General features: G+C 41.5%; 2 protein-coding genes across 2 annotated transcripts in view; both read left to right on the forward strand.

The window, feature by feature from the left end:
* Positions 1-3,215: 3,215 nt before the first annotated feature.
* LRP3 (LDL receptor related protein 3) lies at positions 3,216-19,167 on the forward strand. The gene is given in 5 exon segments (XM_031555429.1): positions 3,216-3,339; positions 9,489-9,627; positions 16,918-17,126; positions 17,406-18,248; positions 18,251-19,167. Coding segments are annotated over 5 exon segments (1,599 nt in total). The 5' UTR covers positions 3,216-3,230; the 3' UTR covers positions 18,550-19,167.
* LOC100542388 (G patch domain-containing protein 1-like) overlaps positions 18,934-19,189 on the forward strand; it is a 7,796-nt gene continuing 7,540 nt past the window's right edge. The window contains exon 1 of the mRNA XM_010717960.3: positions 18,934-18,951. Coding sequence (XP_010716262.1) covers positions 18,934-18,951 — 18 coding nt within the window. The remainder of the gene's footprint in view (positions 18,952-19,189) is intronic.

Below are 19,189 nucleotides of genomic sequence, written 5' to 3' on the forward strand. Positions count from 1 at the left end.
GATGCTCCGCTCTCCTCCCGCGGCAGGTGCCGGGCTGTGGCGGCACGGAGACGCGTCCTCCGCCGCCCGCGGGCAGCCTTTTTTCTGGGGGAAGGCGCTTTTCATTGGGGCTTTGTGCTGCCCTGTGCCCGCAGCCGGCGGCCCGGCGGTTGGGGTTACCGGCCCTTGCCTGTCCCGGGGGCCTATGCTGGGCTGATCCCAACTCTTCCGAGGGCTCTGAGTGCTGTCTGATAAACGTACAGCCCACGGAGCTGTGTGAAACCCTCTGCTGCTTGCTGATAAAGTGGGTTCGCGTTCGGTAATGCTGAGTGATAGGCAGCATCAGTTACATAAACTGTAGAAGTGGCTGTACTGCTCATTCTCTTTCTGTAGAAGTTCTCTTTAATGTCAGTGCTTGCCCAGGAAAGTGTGGAAAGTTAAAGACTGCTCTGGTGACTAAAAACATCTCTGTGTTAACTATGACATACAGTGCAGAAGGCCCTGTAAGCTTCAGAACAGCTGAAACATCTCTGCCTGCTGCTGCTGCTGTATTGCAGAGACGTAAAGGGCTGCCAGAAGTGTGTGCAGCATGAGGACAGAGCCTGCTGGACTCTTGAATCTAAAATACAAGTTCCAGCCACTTCTTTTCCTTGCAGCCTGGTCAGAACTTTGTTGAAACTTCTGTTATTAAATAAAAATAGCACAGTTGTTCTAAAAGTGACCAATACTATCATTGAAGATCATGTGAGTTCCAGAGTCCAAGCGGGAGCGCTTTTTGTCCTTCTCTGGAGGTGACGTGAGGTTGGAAGTTTGGTAGATCTCTGCAGTGCTTTGTGCCTGTCCCTTGCACGGTAGTGAAAGCTAACAAGCAGGGGAGGGGGGAAGCTTATCAGGTGTTGTGCTGTGGAGACCCCACAAGAGCACAGTGCGTTAGCTGTTATTGTGTGTTACTTCCTGCCTGCCTGTCCTTTCCGTCTGTCGTTGCTTTCAGTTCCTGTTTCTCAATTCTCCAGCCCTTCTCCGCTTTTAGTTTTTGTTCTCCTGGGGCTGTTTGTGGGGTTTGGTGTCTCTGTAGACACACTGCTGCCGCCTGTGGCTGTGTGACTTCAGCTGTGGGCCGCATTGTGGAGCTGCTTTGTGGCAGCTGTTCTTCTGTGAGACTGTTTCATTCCTCATTCCGTAGAAATCCTGGAGAATGCAGGAAGTGGATGAATAACCAGAATAGCAGAGCTGGTGTCTCTCCTGGGAGTGCATCAGGGCTGGCTGCAGTGCTCTGATCTAAGGGCCTGGGTGGGAGTGGAGAGTAGTGAGGGACCATGTTGAGGAAAGCACCTGGTGTGAGGCAGTTCTGAAGAACTCTTCTTAACTACTGGCTGCTTGTTGTGGAGGAACTTGGAAATGAGAGAGAGCTGCAGTACCAGCCAGTAGGTTTGTGTAGGTAGAAGTGTGTTTGCCAGGTGTGTGGAGCTGCCCATTGCTGTCTGCCTGGCTGTGCTCAGGGCTGCTGGCTGAGCTGCCCCCAGCAGGGAGCTCCATGTGTGCTGCTTCTTCCCTCTAGCCCTGTCCTGCTGCAAGTTCCTGTCTGCTGCAAGTTTCTCCTGTAGGGCCCCTCTCAGGAACCTCTGCTTGGAGCTCGTGTTCTGTCACGTTGGGAAAACTCAGGCAGGACATGTGCAGAAGGGCAGTGACAGAGCCTGGTTGGTAACCTGGTTGGTACTCTGCTTAACTATTGTTAGACAGAGTACATTCACGTACTTAAGAGTAAAATATTTTAATGTTCGTAACATCTGTCACATTTGTGACTTAATTGCTGGCTGATGTCTTAGTCTGTGTGGCTGAATTACTGTGGTTACAGGAACAACGGTGCTTAATGCCACATGGGGGAACTTTGTGTCACTGCGTTGCCGTGGGTCAGGACCTGTCGTGCAGCTCAGGTGTGGGGCTGCCCCTGGCACAGTGCGGTGCGCGCCCTGACAGTGCTTTGACCTGGTTGTGTAATAAGTGCTGCTGTGCATTAATTATGTGATAAAATCAGCACTATTAACGTCCTTTGAACATAGTGTTTATGCTTTTGAGTGCAAATGTGTAGCTCGAGTCTGTTTGTTCTGAAGCCACAGCTGTTACTCAGCTGCCCTCCTTCCCTTGCACTGTCCCGCAGCTTCTTTCCCTTGTGCTGGTCTGTCAAGCCAGAAGGTTATTGGAGCAAGGGTTGTTGTCCTGTGATGTTTGAATGATGCTAAGACAATGGGGCCTGTGGTCAGCATGCCTCCCTGATACAAAAATAGTGCTAATTGTCAGTGGCTTCCAGTCACTGCTGGGAGCACAGACAGTTCCTCTTCCATTGTTCATTTTTAATGATGTTTTTTTCTAAACACTTGCTGCAGATTGGCTATAGAAAGATTTTGGATTTAACACATGCAAAATAAAGCCAGCGGGGTGCCTGTCTGGGGTGTTGTGAATTAAGTGTTGGTAACCTTTTAAACCTTTCTAATTTGCTTTAGTGTTTGTCATGTTATTAGTAAACTGTCTGTAGGTTACAGAACACTGCTAAGATGAGAGCAGTTAGAAATGCAGTGTAATCACCAGAAAAGGGCCTTGAAGAATATGTGAGGAAACTCCAGTGGAAGTCTGTGCTACACTGAGCTCTGCAGTAACAGCAGCACAGGAAAAAGTGTTGGTGATGGCCCCTCTTATCAGATCATTCTAATGGTGTATTCTCTGAGAGGAGGCTTCTTAGAAAGTGGGGAGCATCTAAAGACTGGCCTGGAAGTCAAATGTGAACTGCAAGCACACTGCAAGTCTCATCTTGCTTTGATGGCACTAATAGACTTTTTTGAAAACTTCATTGCTGTTGATTAGCCAAGTTAACTATGTTTGCTTTTGCTACTTGTTTTCAAGGTGACATTTACTGATAGGAACAAACTGCTTTATTCAGCGAGGATGCATTTCAAGATAATCTTATTATTTTACAACATTTGAGCTGTTAAAGTGACTAGCTGCAGTTATGGACGTTTTAGTGTGATTGTTTTTCTGTCTTCCTCAATTAAAAAAAAAAACCCACAAAAGATAACTGAGTAGTTGGACTCGTTGTTTCTCTTGGTAGCATATTTGATTGATGCTGAACTAATATTGTTTGTTGAAAGATGAGAGTTGATTTATGTGAATTCTCGGTGTAGATAGGTAGAGTTCTTATTGGAAGACTGTAATACTTTTATATAAACATGGCAGCAAACGCATAGAAATGGGAGACTATGAACTGCCTCGCTGTGCCACTGGAACCTATGGTAATGTTTTTTCTTTTTATCTTTACAGTGAATCTCTTTCTGACTGGGAAAATAGAAAGTGCTGTTACCTCGTTAGGTAAGATACACTTTTCTTATTTATATTTATTGTTGTTTTGAAGTTGTTACTGTTTTACTGTTTGAAGACTTGTTTAAGCAAAGCATTATGACCTTTGTTTGAGAAAGGGTAGCAATGACATTTTAGGAAGCTTACAACTTTTAAATCTTGCTGGAATGGTTATTGGACTCCATCAGTGTCGCTGTGCTGGAAAAAAATCTTAAGCTTGAGGCTGAGGTCACAGTATGTACTGATATGTTTGGGGGAAAATCTGTGTTTAGGAGATGTGCCTGGGAATGTCAAGCTTGGGGCAGAGGCCCATTCCCAGAGGAGCAAAAACCAGAATGTTAAGAACATCTTTTGATTCTTAGAGTGGAAATTCAATCAGAGTCCTGGCACTTAGTGTAATTTCCTTCTCTGTAGTAGTACATTGGCTTACTGACATTACTGGAGCAGTATAATCAGAGTCCTCTTAGTGATAAGGGTACTCTTGTGCCTTTCAATCCACAGTCACGTTGGTAGGCATACTTTAAGCCTATAGAGGTTACAACTTAAATAAAACATAATAACCAAATATGGGAGGCAGGAGAAAAGGAAATGAGAAAACACAAAAATAATTCTGAGGCAGTCGCTTGATTAATGTGGGAGTCTGAGTGTTCAACTCAACATGGAGTTTTGAGAGAAGATTTAAATTGGGGAAGGATAGTAATTGTATGATTACATGACTTCCTTAAGCTTGTTTTGGGGTAGCTTAGATGCACCACATGGGGTGTGTGTTGTTTGCAATATTATATTTCCATTCTTCTATTAGGAAAAGTCCAGAATGTGATCAGTGTCTTGATCTATTCTGCCTGGATTGTTCTTAGCTTCTGATGGAGTTTGGCATCCCCTGCCTGTATGGTATTTAAGTTTACAAAGTGTAACTTGAGTAATGATACAGTCTAGATTGCTGCTACTACCTCAGCCTGAAATATGTAACACTTCTTCCTGCTGGCTCTGCTCTTTTCTAATGCTATCCTTTTGCTAGAAACAGGGTTGTAACATTTCACTTTTATTCTCTGGAGCATGTGGAAAGCCTTATAGTACTGTAGCCTTCGTGATTTCTTGTTCTGATACAGCTTTGAGTTACTCTGATTGCTGACATCGTAACTGGAGCAGTGTGAAAAATGATCATAAAAGGTCATTGCCATAATGCAGTTCATATCTTACTTGTTTTCCTGTGTGCTGGAAGATAACAGGTGAGGGTAGTGCAGTTGCAAGACAGATAACTCTGCTGAGAACCCTCTTGCAGAAGGTGTTCCTAGCAGCCATAATAAAAGTGGAGAGGGGCATTTGCTGTCCCAAACGTGTCCTTACAAAGCATCTATTAGAGACATATCTTTACAGAAAGGCGTAGTGGGGTTTCTCTTCAGAAAGCTCGCAATGGCAGAAATAAAGATTTCTGGAAATCACAGGTCAGGCCACCATCTCAGCTGTGTTCGTACAACACTCCAAGCCATCAAAGCTGTCTCTGCTGAAAGGGAGAAGTCCTCCCACCGTGTGCTCTTTCCCTACCTCAGTTGAGCAGGTTCTGCTTCTTGGTCCCACAGAGTGCTCAGGTTCTGCTGGGTCAGTGAGCTGTGTGTGTGTGCTGGTGCTGGGGGAGCAGCAGCTAGCTGTGGGATGGATAAAACCAGTGAGAGCCTTCAGAGTACAGGCATAAGGGGTCTGTACTAAGTAGTGTGTGAGAGCACTCCTTGAGGGAGCAGTTAGAGAACTGAGGGAGAGAGTGTTCTGCCAGGCCTGAGGTAGCTGTTAAGAAGGCATATTTTGCTAAACATGAAGTTTTGAGAGAAAGCTCCTTGTGGCTTCTCTTAGTCTGGAGTAGATGGTTGGGGTGTACTCCCTGTGTCTGGGGCAGTCTCCGGGGCATCACAGAAGAGTGCAAAGATGCAGGGTAGATCTTCTGCTAGGGCCATCTAAAAATTTCATAGAATAGAGTCATTAATGTTAGAAAAGGCCACAATCCAACCATCAGTCCATCCCTCCATGCCCACTAACCCGTGTCCGTCCATGTTGCATCTATCCTTTTCTTGAACACCTCCAGGATGGTGACTCTACCACTTCCCTTGTCTCTGCTCTCATCCTGTTTATTCCTGCACAGCTTAGTAACCTCAAAACAAACTGTGCTGTCCTCTGGTGAAGCTTGTATCTGTTGTAGTTACTCTTGAAAAATAGGACTAGTACCTTCTGTGTAATGTTTTGGAAAATTTCTTGGAAGTTTTTAGTAGCAAGAATTAATGGCATATTTAACTGGAGGGAGACATTTACTGCTGTTTGCAGTATAAGAAATCCGTTTGATCATTACTGAAAGAGCCTCATTAAGATTTTTCATCTTACTGTGGGATCATAGAGTGATTTGGGTTGGAAGAGACCCCAAGGATCACCAAATTCCAACCCCTCTGCCACAGGCAGGGCCACCAACCTCTAGTTCTGGTACTAGACCAGGCTGCCCAGGGCTACATCCTATCTGATCTTGAATGCCCTCAGGGATGGGACTTCCACAGCCTCTCTGGGCAGCCCGTTCCAGCACCTCACTACTCTCTCTGTGAAGAACTTCTTCCTGACATCCAATCTGAACCTTCCCTCCTTGAGCTTAAAACCATTTCCCCTTGTCCTATCACTGTCTACCCAAGTTAAAAGCTGATTTCCTCCTGTTTATAATCCCTTTTTAAATACTGGAAGGCTGCAGTGATGTCTCCTTGCAGCCTTCTCTCCTCCAGGCTGAATAACTCAGCTCCCTCATCCTTCTTGATGAAAACTCTAAACTCAAACCACTTCTGACATTGAAGTGATACTTAAAAAAACATGTATCTATAAAATTAATTGTTGTTTATCTTCAGAATTTATTAAAAAACAAAACAACAAAAAAATATCACCTCAGTAAGATTTTGTTGGGTTGGTTTGCTTGTCCAGGGATTGATATTCTCTTGCTTTTTAATGAAAAAGCATCCAGAATGTGGAAAAGGTAAGCCATTTTGGGTGTTTTGTAAATTGAGTTTTCACTTTGCTTCTGTTTGTGTGTAAAAGCACAAACAGTTGTTGCAGAAAAGTTGTCACTGCTCTTCTTGTGCACTGTTGCTTATAAGACCTTCATCATCCAGGAGCATGCCTTGCTATTTAGAGACTTCCCTTTTCCTTTAGGATGTTTTGGCAATTTTAGAAGGCTTGTATTTCCTTAAGGTTGATACTCAGTGTTGTGCTGAAGCCCAGCTTAGTATCACAGCACTGCATGTGGATTTGTGGTTCTGCAAAATTCACACAGGAACTAGGAAGGGAATTGAGGCTGCTTTGTTGGCACTGAAACCCCAACAGGATGGCAGTGTGCCCTCGTGGTTTTTCTGTTTAGTGTGGGTTTTTCTTTCAAAATGAAGTTGTCATTTATGCAGGTGAAAGAACAGCTGCTCAGAAACTGTGCTTGAAGACTTCACTTTCTTTGCTACGCAGCAGTAAGTGCACAAGGGAAGAGTCGGAGACAATCGTTAGGAAGGAATCTGTTGGTCAATTGCAAGTGCCATAGTAATGAGCACTGACAAGAAATGAAGGATGTCTAAAGCACCTGGCAATTGAAGTGAGGTTTGGGTAGACAAGATAGGAGTTTTGTGTGTGTGTCCCTTTCCAGTTTTCCCCAGTGGGCTCAGGGGGCTATGCACATACCCTTAAAATAGTGTATGTATGTTTTGGCAATGTTAATAAGGTTAGCAGCCTGTTAGTTGAGCAGTCCTTGTAAGAGTGAAATAATTCTCCTTTTAATTCTGAATAAGGTGAGTCTGTAATGCTTGTTTTGTGGCAGGAGCGTAGAGTTGCTGCGGGGTATTGAGAAACAATGGCCACAGCCAAATGGGCTGCCCTAAGTAGTATTTAGCTTCAGCACAGCCCTTACCTTGCTCATATCCTCAGATTTTCACAGCTACCATCATTCTGTTAAAATTGAAAATCTTTTTCCTTTGTCTGTTCTTGTTCCTTGTCCCATGTTTGTAGCAGATGTGCAGTGTTAATAAGGAAAGGTGTTTCTAACCAAGAAACCTGTCACATTGCATCACATTCACTGCTAAGGCTTGGGAAACTCTGTTGCTAGAAAAGAAAACTGCTAGACTTTAGAAATCAGGGAGGTGTCACATAGCCTTTGGTCAGGTTTTTGTAAATATTTCCTAGAGCTCAGATGAAAGCACTGGGGAAATTCTCTGAACTGCAGCGATGAATGTGAGTGAAGGTGCTTGTAGGGAGTCAGCAGTGTGTCACTGGGACCTTCTCAGAACATGAGCTCTAACCAGCTTTGTGTAAGAGCTGGTTTTGCTCTCTGTGCTGCTGTATTTACTGTCGGCACATCAATCCAGAGCAAAAGTTAGTACAAGGGGAACAGAAACCTTTGCGAGGCTCTGCAGAAAACCTCTGGATAGTATCACGTGCTGTGTTTGTTCTGTGTGCACATTGTTTCCCTCCCATTGAGAAGTTTCAGTAACTTGGCAGTAGGACATGCACTTCCCGGTTCCTCTTGCGCTGCTGCTTGCTGTGTCCTCCCTTGCTGCTGTGGTATGTTTGTGCAGTGATAGGTGTGTGGGGAAGCACATCTCAAGGCCTGGGTAGGCTGCTTTGATGTGCGTAATGAAACGTCTTGAGAGCCCGAGCTGACAAGTACTGTGGTTCTTACATTTGCTTTCTTGTTTCTGTAGCTGCATCTTTGTCACTGTCAGTGTCCAGTGTGTAGCTTTTCTGTTTTTAGAAAAGTGCTAACATAGGTTTTCTTGTATTTTTATAACCACTTCACTGCAAAATATTTGTTTGGAAAATAGATGTTTTCTTGTGTTTATGCGTTTGGGAAGGTTTCGTGCTCTTTGAAACTAGTAGGAGTTGCATACATGTATTTCAGTGGAATGCCCTGTTTGAAGGGTAACAATAACGGCTCTTTCTGTTTTGCCTCAGGTAAGCTGCTCACCTCGTGCTTTGTATTCCCATGGCTCTCACTTGAGAAGTGCTTGCTGTGGGCAAATGGGTGAGCTCCAGCACTGGCTTTCCAGGGGATGCTGCAGGCTGGGCTCTGAGGGCAGCCCTGCAGTGCCTGCATCCGTGTGGCTCTGCCAGCACCTTGCCCATCCCTGTGCAGCTGGTGTTGTCCTGGCTCTGAACCCAAAATAATGCATCTACCTGCGTGCAAGCAGTGCTGCAAGTCTGTGATGTATACTGCAGTATACTTACCTTAACGTGTAGACATCCTTTTTTTTTTTTCCCTTCATTATAAGCTGGGAGAAATGAAATGTGTCAAAAATGGGAATGTTCAGCTGTAATCCAGAAGTTGTGCTCCAGATAGTAATCTGATTTAGAAATAATTTTAAATATATATTTGGAGAGTGTTCAGAATAGCTTTTACATTACAGAGAATTTCCTCTCTCGTAGTCTGCTGAGAGTACATCTTCCCAGCAGAACAGCTTTCCCACTTGTCCTTGGAGCAGTTCACTGCCATTTTTGAATTGCTTAATTACAAATTATAAGTATCTGATGCAGCTTTGATTGGCCTGCAGCTTTCCATAGGAAGATCTGAAAAAGCTTTGAAAACACTGAGCTTTCCCTTTCTGGAAAATTTCAATCTGTGAGAGTTCGGGAGGAATTGAAAGTACTCAGGAATTTTCAGTGAAAACATTTGACATCGAAGTCCAGTTAACTTTTTGTCGTCTTTTGTTGGTTTAACCATGACACTCTTCAGGTCTGTCATACGGTTAGGAGAAGGAACGTATCCAGGAAGAGGTTATAGCAAAATGGGCTTCTTGGTACTTTGCACTCAGTATGGATCTTTTCCAGTTGGTGAGTGTCACAGCCAGGCTTTGGGCAGCTGGTAGGGAGGATTTCTGCATTACATCCTCTCTTGCAGATCTGTGCAGCGATATTGATTGTAGCCTTCGGTAAATTCATACAAGGTTATTGATTGCTCCTGCACTGAAATGCAGGTTATGCTTACCTACAGTTCAAGTGGGTGCCTTAATTAAAAACTGGGCAGGGAAGAAAGCAATAAGAGGATGAAACTGTTGACTCTCATTTGTTGCAATCCCCAGAAATTGTTGAAAGCTCTTGTAGCTAACGTGAGTTGTTGATTAGGCGAAGCATTAACAATAACATTTTTTCCCTCTTATTAACAGTTGCTTGCAGTGGAGAACTCGAACAGCACACAGAGAGACGAGGTGTCATCTACAGCCCTTCCTGGCCACGAAACTATCCTCCAGCAGTGAACTGCAGCTGGTACATTCAAGGAGATCGTGGAGACATGATAACAATTAGGTATGGTTTGTGATATTCTGTGGGAATAATTGGTTGCTTTGCTGAAATGAAGCTGTATGCTTTGATCTGATGTAACAATATTGATCTGTTTGCCAGAGCTACCAAGTGGCTGCACGGATGGACAGCAAACTTGGTCATAGTGGAGCATGGTTTGCAGGTTGGGCACCTCCTTTTTAGAAATGTTCTATCTTGTTTCTGTAGGTTACCTCTGACATCTGTTTGTATTCAAGTCGTTTGTAGTCTGTTAATATTTTTGTCTTCATAATACCTGTGAGATTTCTTCTACCTCTGATAGATGGCGAGGTGAGAAGCAGTGATATATTTACTCAAATTAAATAGTTTCCTTTCTCTTTATTGCCTGTAAGTAGGAATAGATTAATGCTATAGAACCTGGAACAGCCTCAGTAGGATACTTAGGTTTCTTAAAGCAAAAGTGGCTTTGTCTGTAATGTCCTGGAATGATGCTATACTTAGCTAACAGATGAAGATAATCACTTCTTACTGACACTTGTTAACTAAAATACAAATGCTTTTTTGTGCAACTTTTATTTCTAACAGAATTAAATAATAATTAGCATTTGTCGCACAATTTCAGGTAATAATATCGTGCAGAAAAGACTAGAATATATTACAAATGGTTTATTAAGGATTTTTAGCCTATAGTATCAGCTTAGTGTAAACTTGATTAATTTGTCTTGAATAACTGCAGTATCCTTCTCAAACCAGGAACTGCTTGTTTAAAAAAAGAAAAAAGCAAACCTGGGAAAGGTTTTTTGTTTGGTTTTTTAGTACTGTTGTATTTGACACCATCTGCTCATTCTTTGCTCAGCTGCTTAAAAGGACTGCAAACCTCTTCAGCTGCAGATGCTCAGCAATTAAAAACAAATCTGCCACAGATGGAATAATAGGAGGGCTCCACCATTCCTAGTTTAAAATAGGATCTACTCATCAAAAGTAAGGAAGTAGATACCTGCCAACATTTGAGCACCATAAATAGAAACATGCTTTTCAACGTCATTAAATTGTATTGGACCTGCGGAGTTTATTTCAAAGCAGAGATTGTTGGAAGCTCTGAGAAGGCACATAAATGAGCGACAGGACTTGGCTCTGGAGAATAGTACTGCAGTTTATGCTCTGAAAACATCTCAGAGCTCCTAGTTGGAATTAGGATTCTCTTTAGCAAGTGTGAATTTAATAGAGGGTAAAGAATTGAAGGAAAGTGGGATGAGGAAACCAGGAATAATGTGTACACAGCTTGAATGTGTGCATTAGCAATAGTTTTGAAAGATTTCTTTCTAATGGGTTTGTTTTCTGTCACTGGGTACAAAGCCATATCCTGCCCTCATCTGCACATACAAACAATGGGAGCTGTGTGTTTACATCCTAGGGAGTATTTTGCCTTGTGGGTAGCAGACATGTTGTAGTGCTACGTTTCTGACTATAAATGTCCTTGGAATGATTCACTACAGTGTAGGAAATACAAAATGTTACAGCATCTGAGGATTTCTTTAGAATATTGTAGCCCTCTAAATGCCGAAGATGTAAAAGCAGCAGCTGACTTGGCCTGTGTCATGCCAGCCTAGGAAACTGGAAAACAGGGTTCAAATAAAAACATTTTTTCTTCTTAACAGTGGGGAATGCTGCTTGTCCTAGCTGCGTGCTGGCGAGGGCATAGAAAATATTCCTAGGAAAATGAAAAATAATTCTTAGGATGAGATCTAGTTTTACAGGTTCATAAAACAAGAAGCACCACCTCCTTTGTGTTATGTCATACTGAAAGCAGTTGCCTTGATCTTGGATTCTCATTGATGGTATGACAGCAATGTTATATAAGTAGCATATTTGGGATACAGCAGGAGTCACTGAGGGATAAAATTGCAACTGAAAGTGGTTTTGATTTCTAAAACATGCAGTCAGTGGTCACTTCTTAAATAAACTCGTTATTCAGCAGCTTTTAATGGAGCAGTGCACAGATCTACACATGGATGTTACGTGCTATCTCCTGTGGACATGTCCTTTAGAGGCTTAGTTTTGATATCTACCTTTCATGTTTGTGTTGATTATCTTCATACCCTCACATCTCCACACTTACTGTTTTGCTTGTAGTTTACTTTTTAGAAATTCTTGAGAGAATCTTCACAAGAATGGGAAGTATGTTTTTCTTGCTTATTAGTTTTGCACATTTCCATCCTTTCTTTCAAGTTCTTATTTCTGATAGGATCGTGCTGTTGAGACTTGGGAACACATGTAGCCACTGTTATCCAGGATTATGTTGTATCACTTGATATTCAGATAATCAGTCAGTAAGTTATTGTTTTGGAAACTTTTTTTTGTCTGAATTCCTCTCTGTTTAGGTCTTATTTTCATAGAAGATCACAAGTCCTGTAAGATCAGAGGGATGTCATACTCTTTAACTGCCCTTTTTCTCCATCCTTAACAGGGTGTATTTGTTTGTTTCCACCAATCTGAGGAAAAGATAAAGATTCTTTATCAGTTGCTGCTATCTGATTGTTGCAATTGGCCCTGATGTGAGGACAGTATAAATAATTGCATTTTATTATAGGAATTAATGAGACTTAGAGTAAAACGTTCTCCATGATCAGAATTCAAGATATGAGCATTGAGAAATTATTTAGTTAGTGACCTTCTCAAGTTCTGTATTAATTGAGGAGGCCTCACTGGCTTTCACTTCAGTGATCTGTGTCGTTGGTTTGGGAAAAAAATGTTAAGGTGCCAGCTGAGATTGAGATTCTGAGTAAAGCTGAGGCATGTTTGTGTCAAGACTTGCTGGTGTGTATTTATTGACAAATTCAAGGGACTATTTGATACTGTATTTACTGAACGTGGTGATTCAGAATTTGACGTTAATTGGAAAAACTCATAACAGCCATGTATTTAATTAAGTTTCTCGTGCTTTTGAAAAACCAGCCGTATCTCCTGCCTAAGGTTGCAGGGTTGGTGCTTGGAAGTGGGGAGCAGAATAGAGCTTTCCTGACTTCCAGGTCCTTGTGCTCCAGTGGGTAAACAGAAGTTTTTAATGAGCCAATTAAGTCATCAGTTGTTTGCAATCAGCACTTGCTGTGAGAGGCTGGCAAATAGAAGTAACTTTTCTTGCTTAATTGGCCACTCTGATTTATTTTGGGACTGTGCTCTCGTAATTTACGCATAATATTTATTCTCCAAATTTAATGGCTTTAGAGGGCCAAGTTGGACATTTTTTAAATTCTTACTTTCATTCAGGTTTTACATCTGCTGGGTCTCAAGCATTTAGCCATTCTTGTTCATATTCATGATCATCCCGTGTTTATCTTTTTACAGTTAAGAATGCTTTTCCCAGCTTTAATCTGTATTTGCTTGTGCTTCAACTATGTAGAGGTTGTAAGGAATTCCCCACATTATTTATACAAGTGCTTTTTTTTTTTCCTAGTGGCTACTACTCTTTCCGGTGCAGAAGCCAAAAATCTCTGCCATGAATTAGTTTTGTGGGTGGTCTGTTTTTTATCTTAGTTACAGAGTGTAAATGAGTATTTATGGCAATTGGGTTTAGTGAAGTTCTATCCAGAAGTTTACAAATACTTAACAGTTAATAGGTGAATATTGTTGTAAGTTACTGTTGCTTCATTTGAGTAATGTTACAAGCTAGATCTGATCACAACCTGTCCTGTAATTCCTTGCAAGTTCCCAGAGTCCTGCTCAGTGTGGGAGGTAACGTGTTTCCAGTAACATACCTTTAAAGAAAAATGAGATGATTTTACCTTTTATTTCTGCAGTGTTCCATAGAAGCAGACTGTGCTGCATTTCTCCGTTCCCATTGAATGGTTCTGATACTTGGGATTGAATGCTCCCACTGCCTAATAGACTGTTATTGTACTTCTATATGCTATTACTATTTTTATTTTAAAAGAAATTAGCAGCAGAAGGGATGTTCTCCCTTACTTAAGCTCTATACCATCAATCACTCAACTGCTGGGCTGATCCTTCTGGCACAAAAAGTTGTATTCCAGTTTGAGGAAGTTCAAGTGAGTGAGTAAATGTCCCCGTGCTCTATTTTGTGGGTAGCAGGATTAAATTATTCTTCAGAAGACTACAACAGCAACACTAGATCTAATTACAGGTGATGAAAGAAGTGAAGTAGCAGAAGTTGAATGCCCTATTCAGAACTCCTAGGTTAAATAAATCAGTAGGCTATTTAATGTCAGATCAATATGGCAGAAGCTTTTTGCACAAAACCTCGTTGCAAATGGATTGTAAAGTGAAAACCAATTTTCTATATTTACATGTGCATGAGTATGTATATGTGTTGTTTCATATTTTGCTGTAAGTTTTTTCGTTTGAGATTGACCGACAGTCCACTCAAATATATGATATTTTTGGTCTTAAGTGAAGTCATATCAATATAGATGGGACAAAATTTGCTTCCATTGATAACAATGTAATGTAAAAGGGTGCTTTTGGAGAGTTGTTATACAGTTATTATACAGTTGTTATACAATACCTTAATCGAAGCAAAATGTGTTTCAATTATACTCTGCATGAAATAGAATGTAATTGTTTTGACTTTGGCTTTTGCCCTCTGAAGGAATTTTATAATTGCTGTGGCATTTATTGTATATAAAACTTTACATCAAAACTGAAACGCTTATATTTCAGAGAAATTGTGTTTATTCAGTGTGTTTCAAACTTTCAGGCACCAGCATGTGGTTGAGGTGCTTCTTGCTCCTGAGAAAACAGGGAGTTTGTTCTTGACAGTGTTCTTTATCTCCCTTTTCTGAATAGTGAGGCAGTTGCTTCAGTAGCTCATGCATTGCAGTGAGGCATTGTGTACTGGTGTTCTCAGGGAAGCTGTTAAATGTGCTGCCTTCTTCACATATATCCTGCCACACCACTCGTGTACTTGGATGGCTTTGTGCCTAACACTTGTGTTTCTGGATGGACAAGTGCGGGACTCTGTTCTGAATCTCAGATCCATAGCCAGTACTCAGGAACATCAGTTATCCTCTGTATGTTTCTGCTTTAAAAGGTGGGACTAAAGTAGTTTCTTCATCCTCATCTCTTCCTCGCTCTTTATTAGCAATATAACATTCTGAATGTGCAAACAGAGGTAAATATTGATAATTATCTACAAATACAGGGAGATTGTTCATTTGCAGAAGAGTTTGTAAACCAAGCATGAGTGCAGTGGGGAAAATGAGTGAGCTTTGAGACTTGGCTGCAGTGCTGGGAGCTGGCAGGGTAGGAGAACAAATTGCTCAGCTCTGTAGGATTGTTCTTGGTACATTTAAAATCTCCATAGAAGTGAGTTAAAAGATGTAGTAAATGATCTCATTTGTTTCACACAAGCAAGGATTTTTCTGGTTATTTCCCCCTCCTCCACTCCCAAGTTCTGAGCTTCCATTACTTGGTTTAGTGACTGTTCCCTTCTGTTACAAATGTTGGGCAATTAGCTATTTCCAGTGATTACCATAAAAATTCTTTGTGACAAGAAAACCCTACAAATAATTTTCCAAGTAGATGATAGAAACTCTTCATGGTGCCTGGTAGCTAAGAAAAAGAAAGTGAAACCAATGTGGTAGCTCAGTAGTGCTGTCTCAAATCTCTCACAACAGACTTTATGTGGGTGCTGGCAGTTTCACAGCTGCTTCATGTAACTCCTTTTCGTGCTGTAGTGCCTCTTTGTACACTTGGTCATTAAGAAGTTTTTGTAGAATACCAGGACAGAAATTCTTTGCATGGTTGAATACTTAAGTTTTTTATTTTGACTTTAGATTCGCTTAAGACTCCCTTGCAAAATACGCTGTTTTCTAAAGCTTCGTGAGATTGCTTACACAGCAAAGAAGTGGATACTGTGGAAGATTTCTTCCTAGCTGGAATGATGTGTGGAACATAATAGGAGAAAAAGAGTTAGCAAAGAGGAGCGGGGCGTATTTGTGTCCAACAAGTTGCTGAATATGTTTTAATTTCCACTTTAATTTAACATCCTGGTGGCTCTTATTTTTCATTGTCTTCGTGAAAACTACAAAAAAAAAAAAGAGTTTCAAGTCAGTACATTTGGCAGAACTCTGGGGTGTGTGTAGGCTTGAACTGCTCTAAAATGAATTGGCTGGTTTACAAAGTTGCTGCTCTTTCCCTTTCACCTTCAAAGGGCTAGACCTGGCAGGCTTTTACAGCCTTTTGTAAATACACCACAGTGTCAGAAAATTATCTTCCATTTATCTTTTTCAAATAGTTCTTCCTGTGTGTTTCTGAGAAGTCCTTTGTGGAAGGAGATTCCTATTTCATAGCAGCCTTTCAGTCTCTGTGATTTTTCTGTTCATGTGTTTGTGTGGAGTATGCAGTGACTGTTACCAAGTTAATTGTGTGTAGCTGAGGTATGTGAGAGAAGAACACGATACAGTTCTAAGTGTCTTGAACAATGTGCCCTTGCACAATGAGGAGTGCTTCTCCCTTACTGCAGATTACTGGAAGCAAATGCAATGTGTTTGTTCACACTCTGATGAAACACCCAGTGTGGTTCTGAGCTCCAGTCTAGGGAATATATTATTTGGCTGTGTTCAGTGTTCAGCAGCTGTTGAACACCTCTTTGCACTGGGTAAGATGCTATGGAATAGCCATTGGCCCTGGGTGAGCACGAGAGCTGGATGTTTGACAGTGAAAGGTTGTGAGCTCGTTTGCTCTGCATTTGCATTCCCAGAAAGAGAATGTGTTATTCTTTGAACTAAAAAGTCATACAGTTAGAGAGACTTCATGTTTTATTTCCTTTCTTGCTGTTCTTGTCTTGTCCTCTCCCTGTTTATCCCCAGCTTGAAAAATTGATTTTTGTCTTGCTTCTTTGTCCCCTTAGGGTTCTTTGTATTGCTTCCTATTGTTCTTACTCTGATACAATAGTTTCCAATCTCATGCCATCTTTTAATAGCTTCTAAAGTCGGAAAAGATTATTGAAATAATTTTTTATGCTTCCATGTAATGTTTTCTTGCTATTTTTTCTTTTACTCAGATCTGTGTTTTAGGAAGTAGTTTTGCCTACAGACTCTGAATAAGAGATGCGTTCTTTCAGATTTTGGAGCTACTTAGCATGCTGTTTATGCCAGTGAGATGAGTACTTTTCCAAATTGGGAGAATTTGAGTGTATGTTTATGTGTATGCAAGATACTGGAGATGTTTCATTATCTTTGAATGTGATCTCTTTATGTCAGCACTGCTTGTGCAGAAACTCAACTGCTACATTGTTTTTTCACTGACTGTTCCAGATAAATATCTTTTGTTACTTGTGTTTTCTTTTCTTCTTAACAGTTTTAAGAACTTTGATTTGGAAGAATCTCAGAAATGTGCAGTAGATTGGTTGATGATTGGCCCATCTTCCAAGAGAGAGGAGTACAAAGTGTGTGGATCTTCCATACCTCCATCTTTCATCTCTGCAAGGGATCATGTTTGGATATTTTTTCACTCAGATGCATCAAGCTCAGGACAGTCTCAGGGATTTCGCCTTTCTTATATTAGAGGTAAAACCTTGCAGTTTTGTTGGCTTTGCTTAAGCACTCTAGTAAAACTTGAAGACAGGAGTATTATTTGTTGATGAGAGTCTTGGGGCCAGTCTTGGTTGTTAAAGTATTAGCGTGGTAACACTGATACTTTTTCCAGTTGGTTTCTTACTGGTTTTCTTGAAGTATACTGGCCTGACCTACTGACTTGTGACACAGAGAGGGTAGATGTTAAAATGTGACATTGGATGGTTACAAAAGTTTTGATACTGACTTTTTTCTGCTCATCCTCTTTCACAGGAAAGATCGGTCAGGCTGCATGCCAGTCGGATGAATTCCATTGTGCGAATGGAAAGTGTATTCCCAGTACTTGGAAATGTAATTCCATGGATGAGTGTGGGGATAACTCAGATGAGAGAAACTGCACTGTCCCTCCAACAGAGCCTCCGTCCAGCATCTGTCCCTCAGGAACATTCCAGTGCAGTGTAGCCCGCTCCACCAAGTGCTTGATGAACGAGCTGAGGTGTAATTCAGTTAAAGACTGCAGTGATGGTTCAGATGAAGATAATTGTCCTGATCTTTCCTGTGGCAAAAGGCTGGGTAATTTTTATGGATCTTTTGCTTCCCCAGACTTATTCCGTGCTGATCACAGCAAATCAGACCTTCGTTGCACATGGTACGTGGATACACAAGATAATCGACATGTTCTGTTGCAGCTTGATTTGCAGTTAGGCTACAATGACTACGTAAAGGTGTATGATGGCATCGAAGAGAGAGGCGATAAATTACTGCAGACATTTTCGTTTCACAACAACAGGCATCCGGTGAGCGTGGAGTCATCAAAGGGGCAGCTCACAGTCTCATATCATGCTCGCTCAAAGAGCACTGGCCATGGATTCAATGCAACATACCAGGTGAAAGGCTATTGTCTTCCTTGGGAACACCCCTGTGGAAGTGATGAGGAGTGTTTCACGGATAAGCAACATTGTGATGGCTGGTGGCACTGTCCAAATGGCAAGGATGAGGAGAACTGTCCAGCTTGCCAGAAGAATGAATATCCATGTGAAGGAAATAGTGGGCTTTGCTACTCGATACTTGACCGCTGTAATAACCAAAAGAACTGCCCAGATGGCTCAGATGAAAAAACTGCTTTACTTGTCAGCCAGGGAATTTCCATTGTGGAACAAATCTGTGTATCTTTGAGACTTGGCGCTGTGATGGTCAAGAAGACTGCCAAGATGGAAGCGATGAGCACAACTGCCTGGTGATTGTTCCCAGGAAGGTCATCACAGCTGCTCTGATCGGGAGTCTCGTGTGTGGCCTGCTGCTGGTGATAGCACTGGGTTGTGCATTTAAATTATATTCTCTGAGGACTAGAGAATACAGGTACATAAAAACATCTTGGTTTTATGATTCTTTAATAGCTGACTATGTATTTCTTTGATTAAAGGAGGAAAAGTAAATTGTTAACGAAAGAATTCAGAAAATACTGTGAAATTCGTTAAGTAGTACTCACTGCTTTAGGCTTAGAGAAGAGTAGTTGAGATTTTCAGAAGAAGGGGAAATGTCAACTCTTCTATGATCTGTGGAAAATACACATCTCTTGTGTAGCCTGGCAGACCTGAATCTAACAAATATCAAAACTATTTTGAGAAATTTCCTTTCTTTGCCCGTGCTTTGTATGTTTGTGCAACTGTGGTTGTGCCCTTTTGAAGAGAGTCAGAAGGGACTTCCTGGTGCCTGTCTCTTGTCATATACACCAAGCCTGCCCATGATGTGTGCTTGTTGCAGTGCTTCATGCTGTATTTTCCAAAAATAAGCAGAACAAATGAATGCCTTTATTGATGTAAGTTGGCCTATTGGAAAATGTTCAGTTACTACAGAGTCCAAACTCAGACTGGGTTTGCTGATTTGATTCACTGTTACTTTTGTTCATTTTATTTATTTTAGCATCCTGATAAGGTTTTTCATCGAGTCCTGGTAAAGATTTGCCTTTTTGCTGCTAGTTTGAAGCCCTCTGCACTGTGTCTGTGGGTTAACGTGAGAGGAGGCAGGACAAACTGACTGTAACTTCTCTTCTGGTT

The sequence above is a fragment of the Meleagris gallopavo genome, chromosome 13 (assembly GCF_000146605.3).
Source record: "Meleagris gallopavo isolate NT-WF06-2002-E0010 breed Aviagen turkey brand Nicholas breeding stock chromosome 13, Turkey_5.1, whole genome shotgun sequence".
Lineage (NCBI taxonomy): Eukaryota > Metazoa > Chordata > Aves > Galliformes > Phasianidae > Meleagris > Meleagris gallopavo.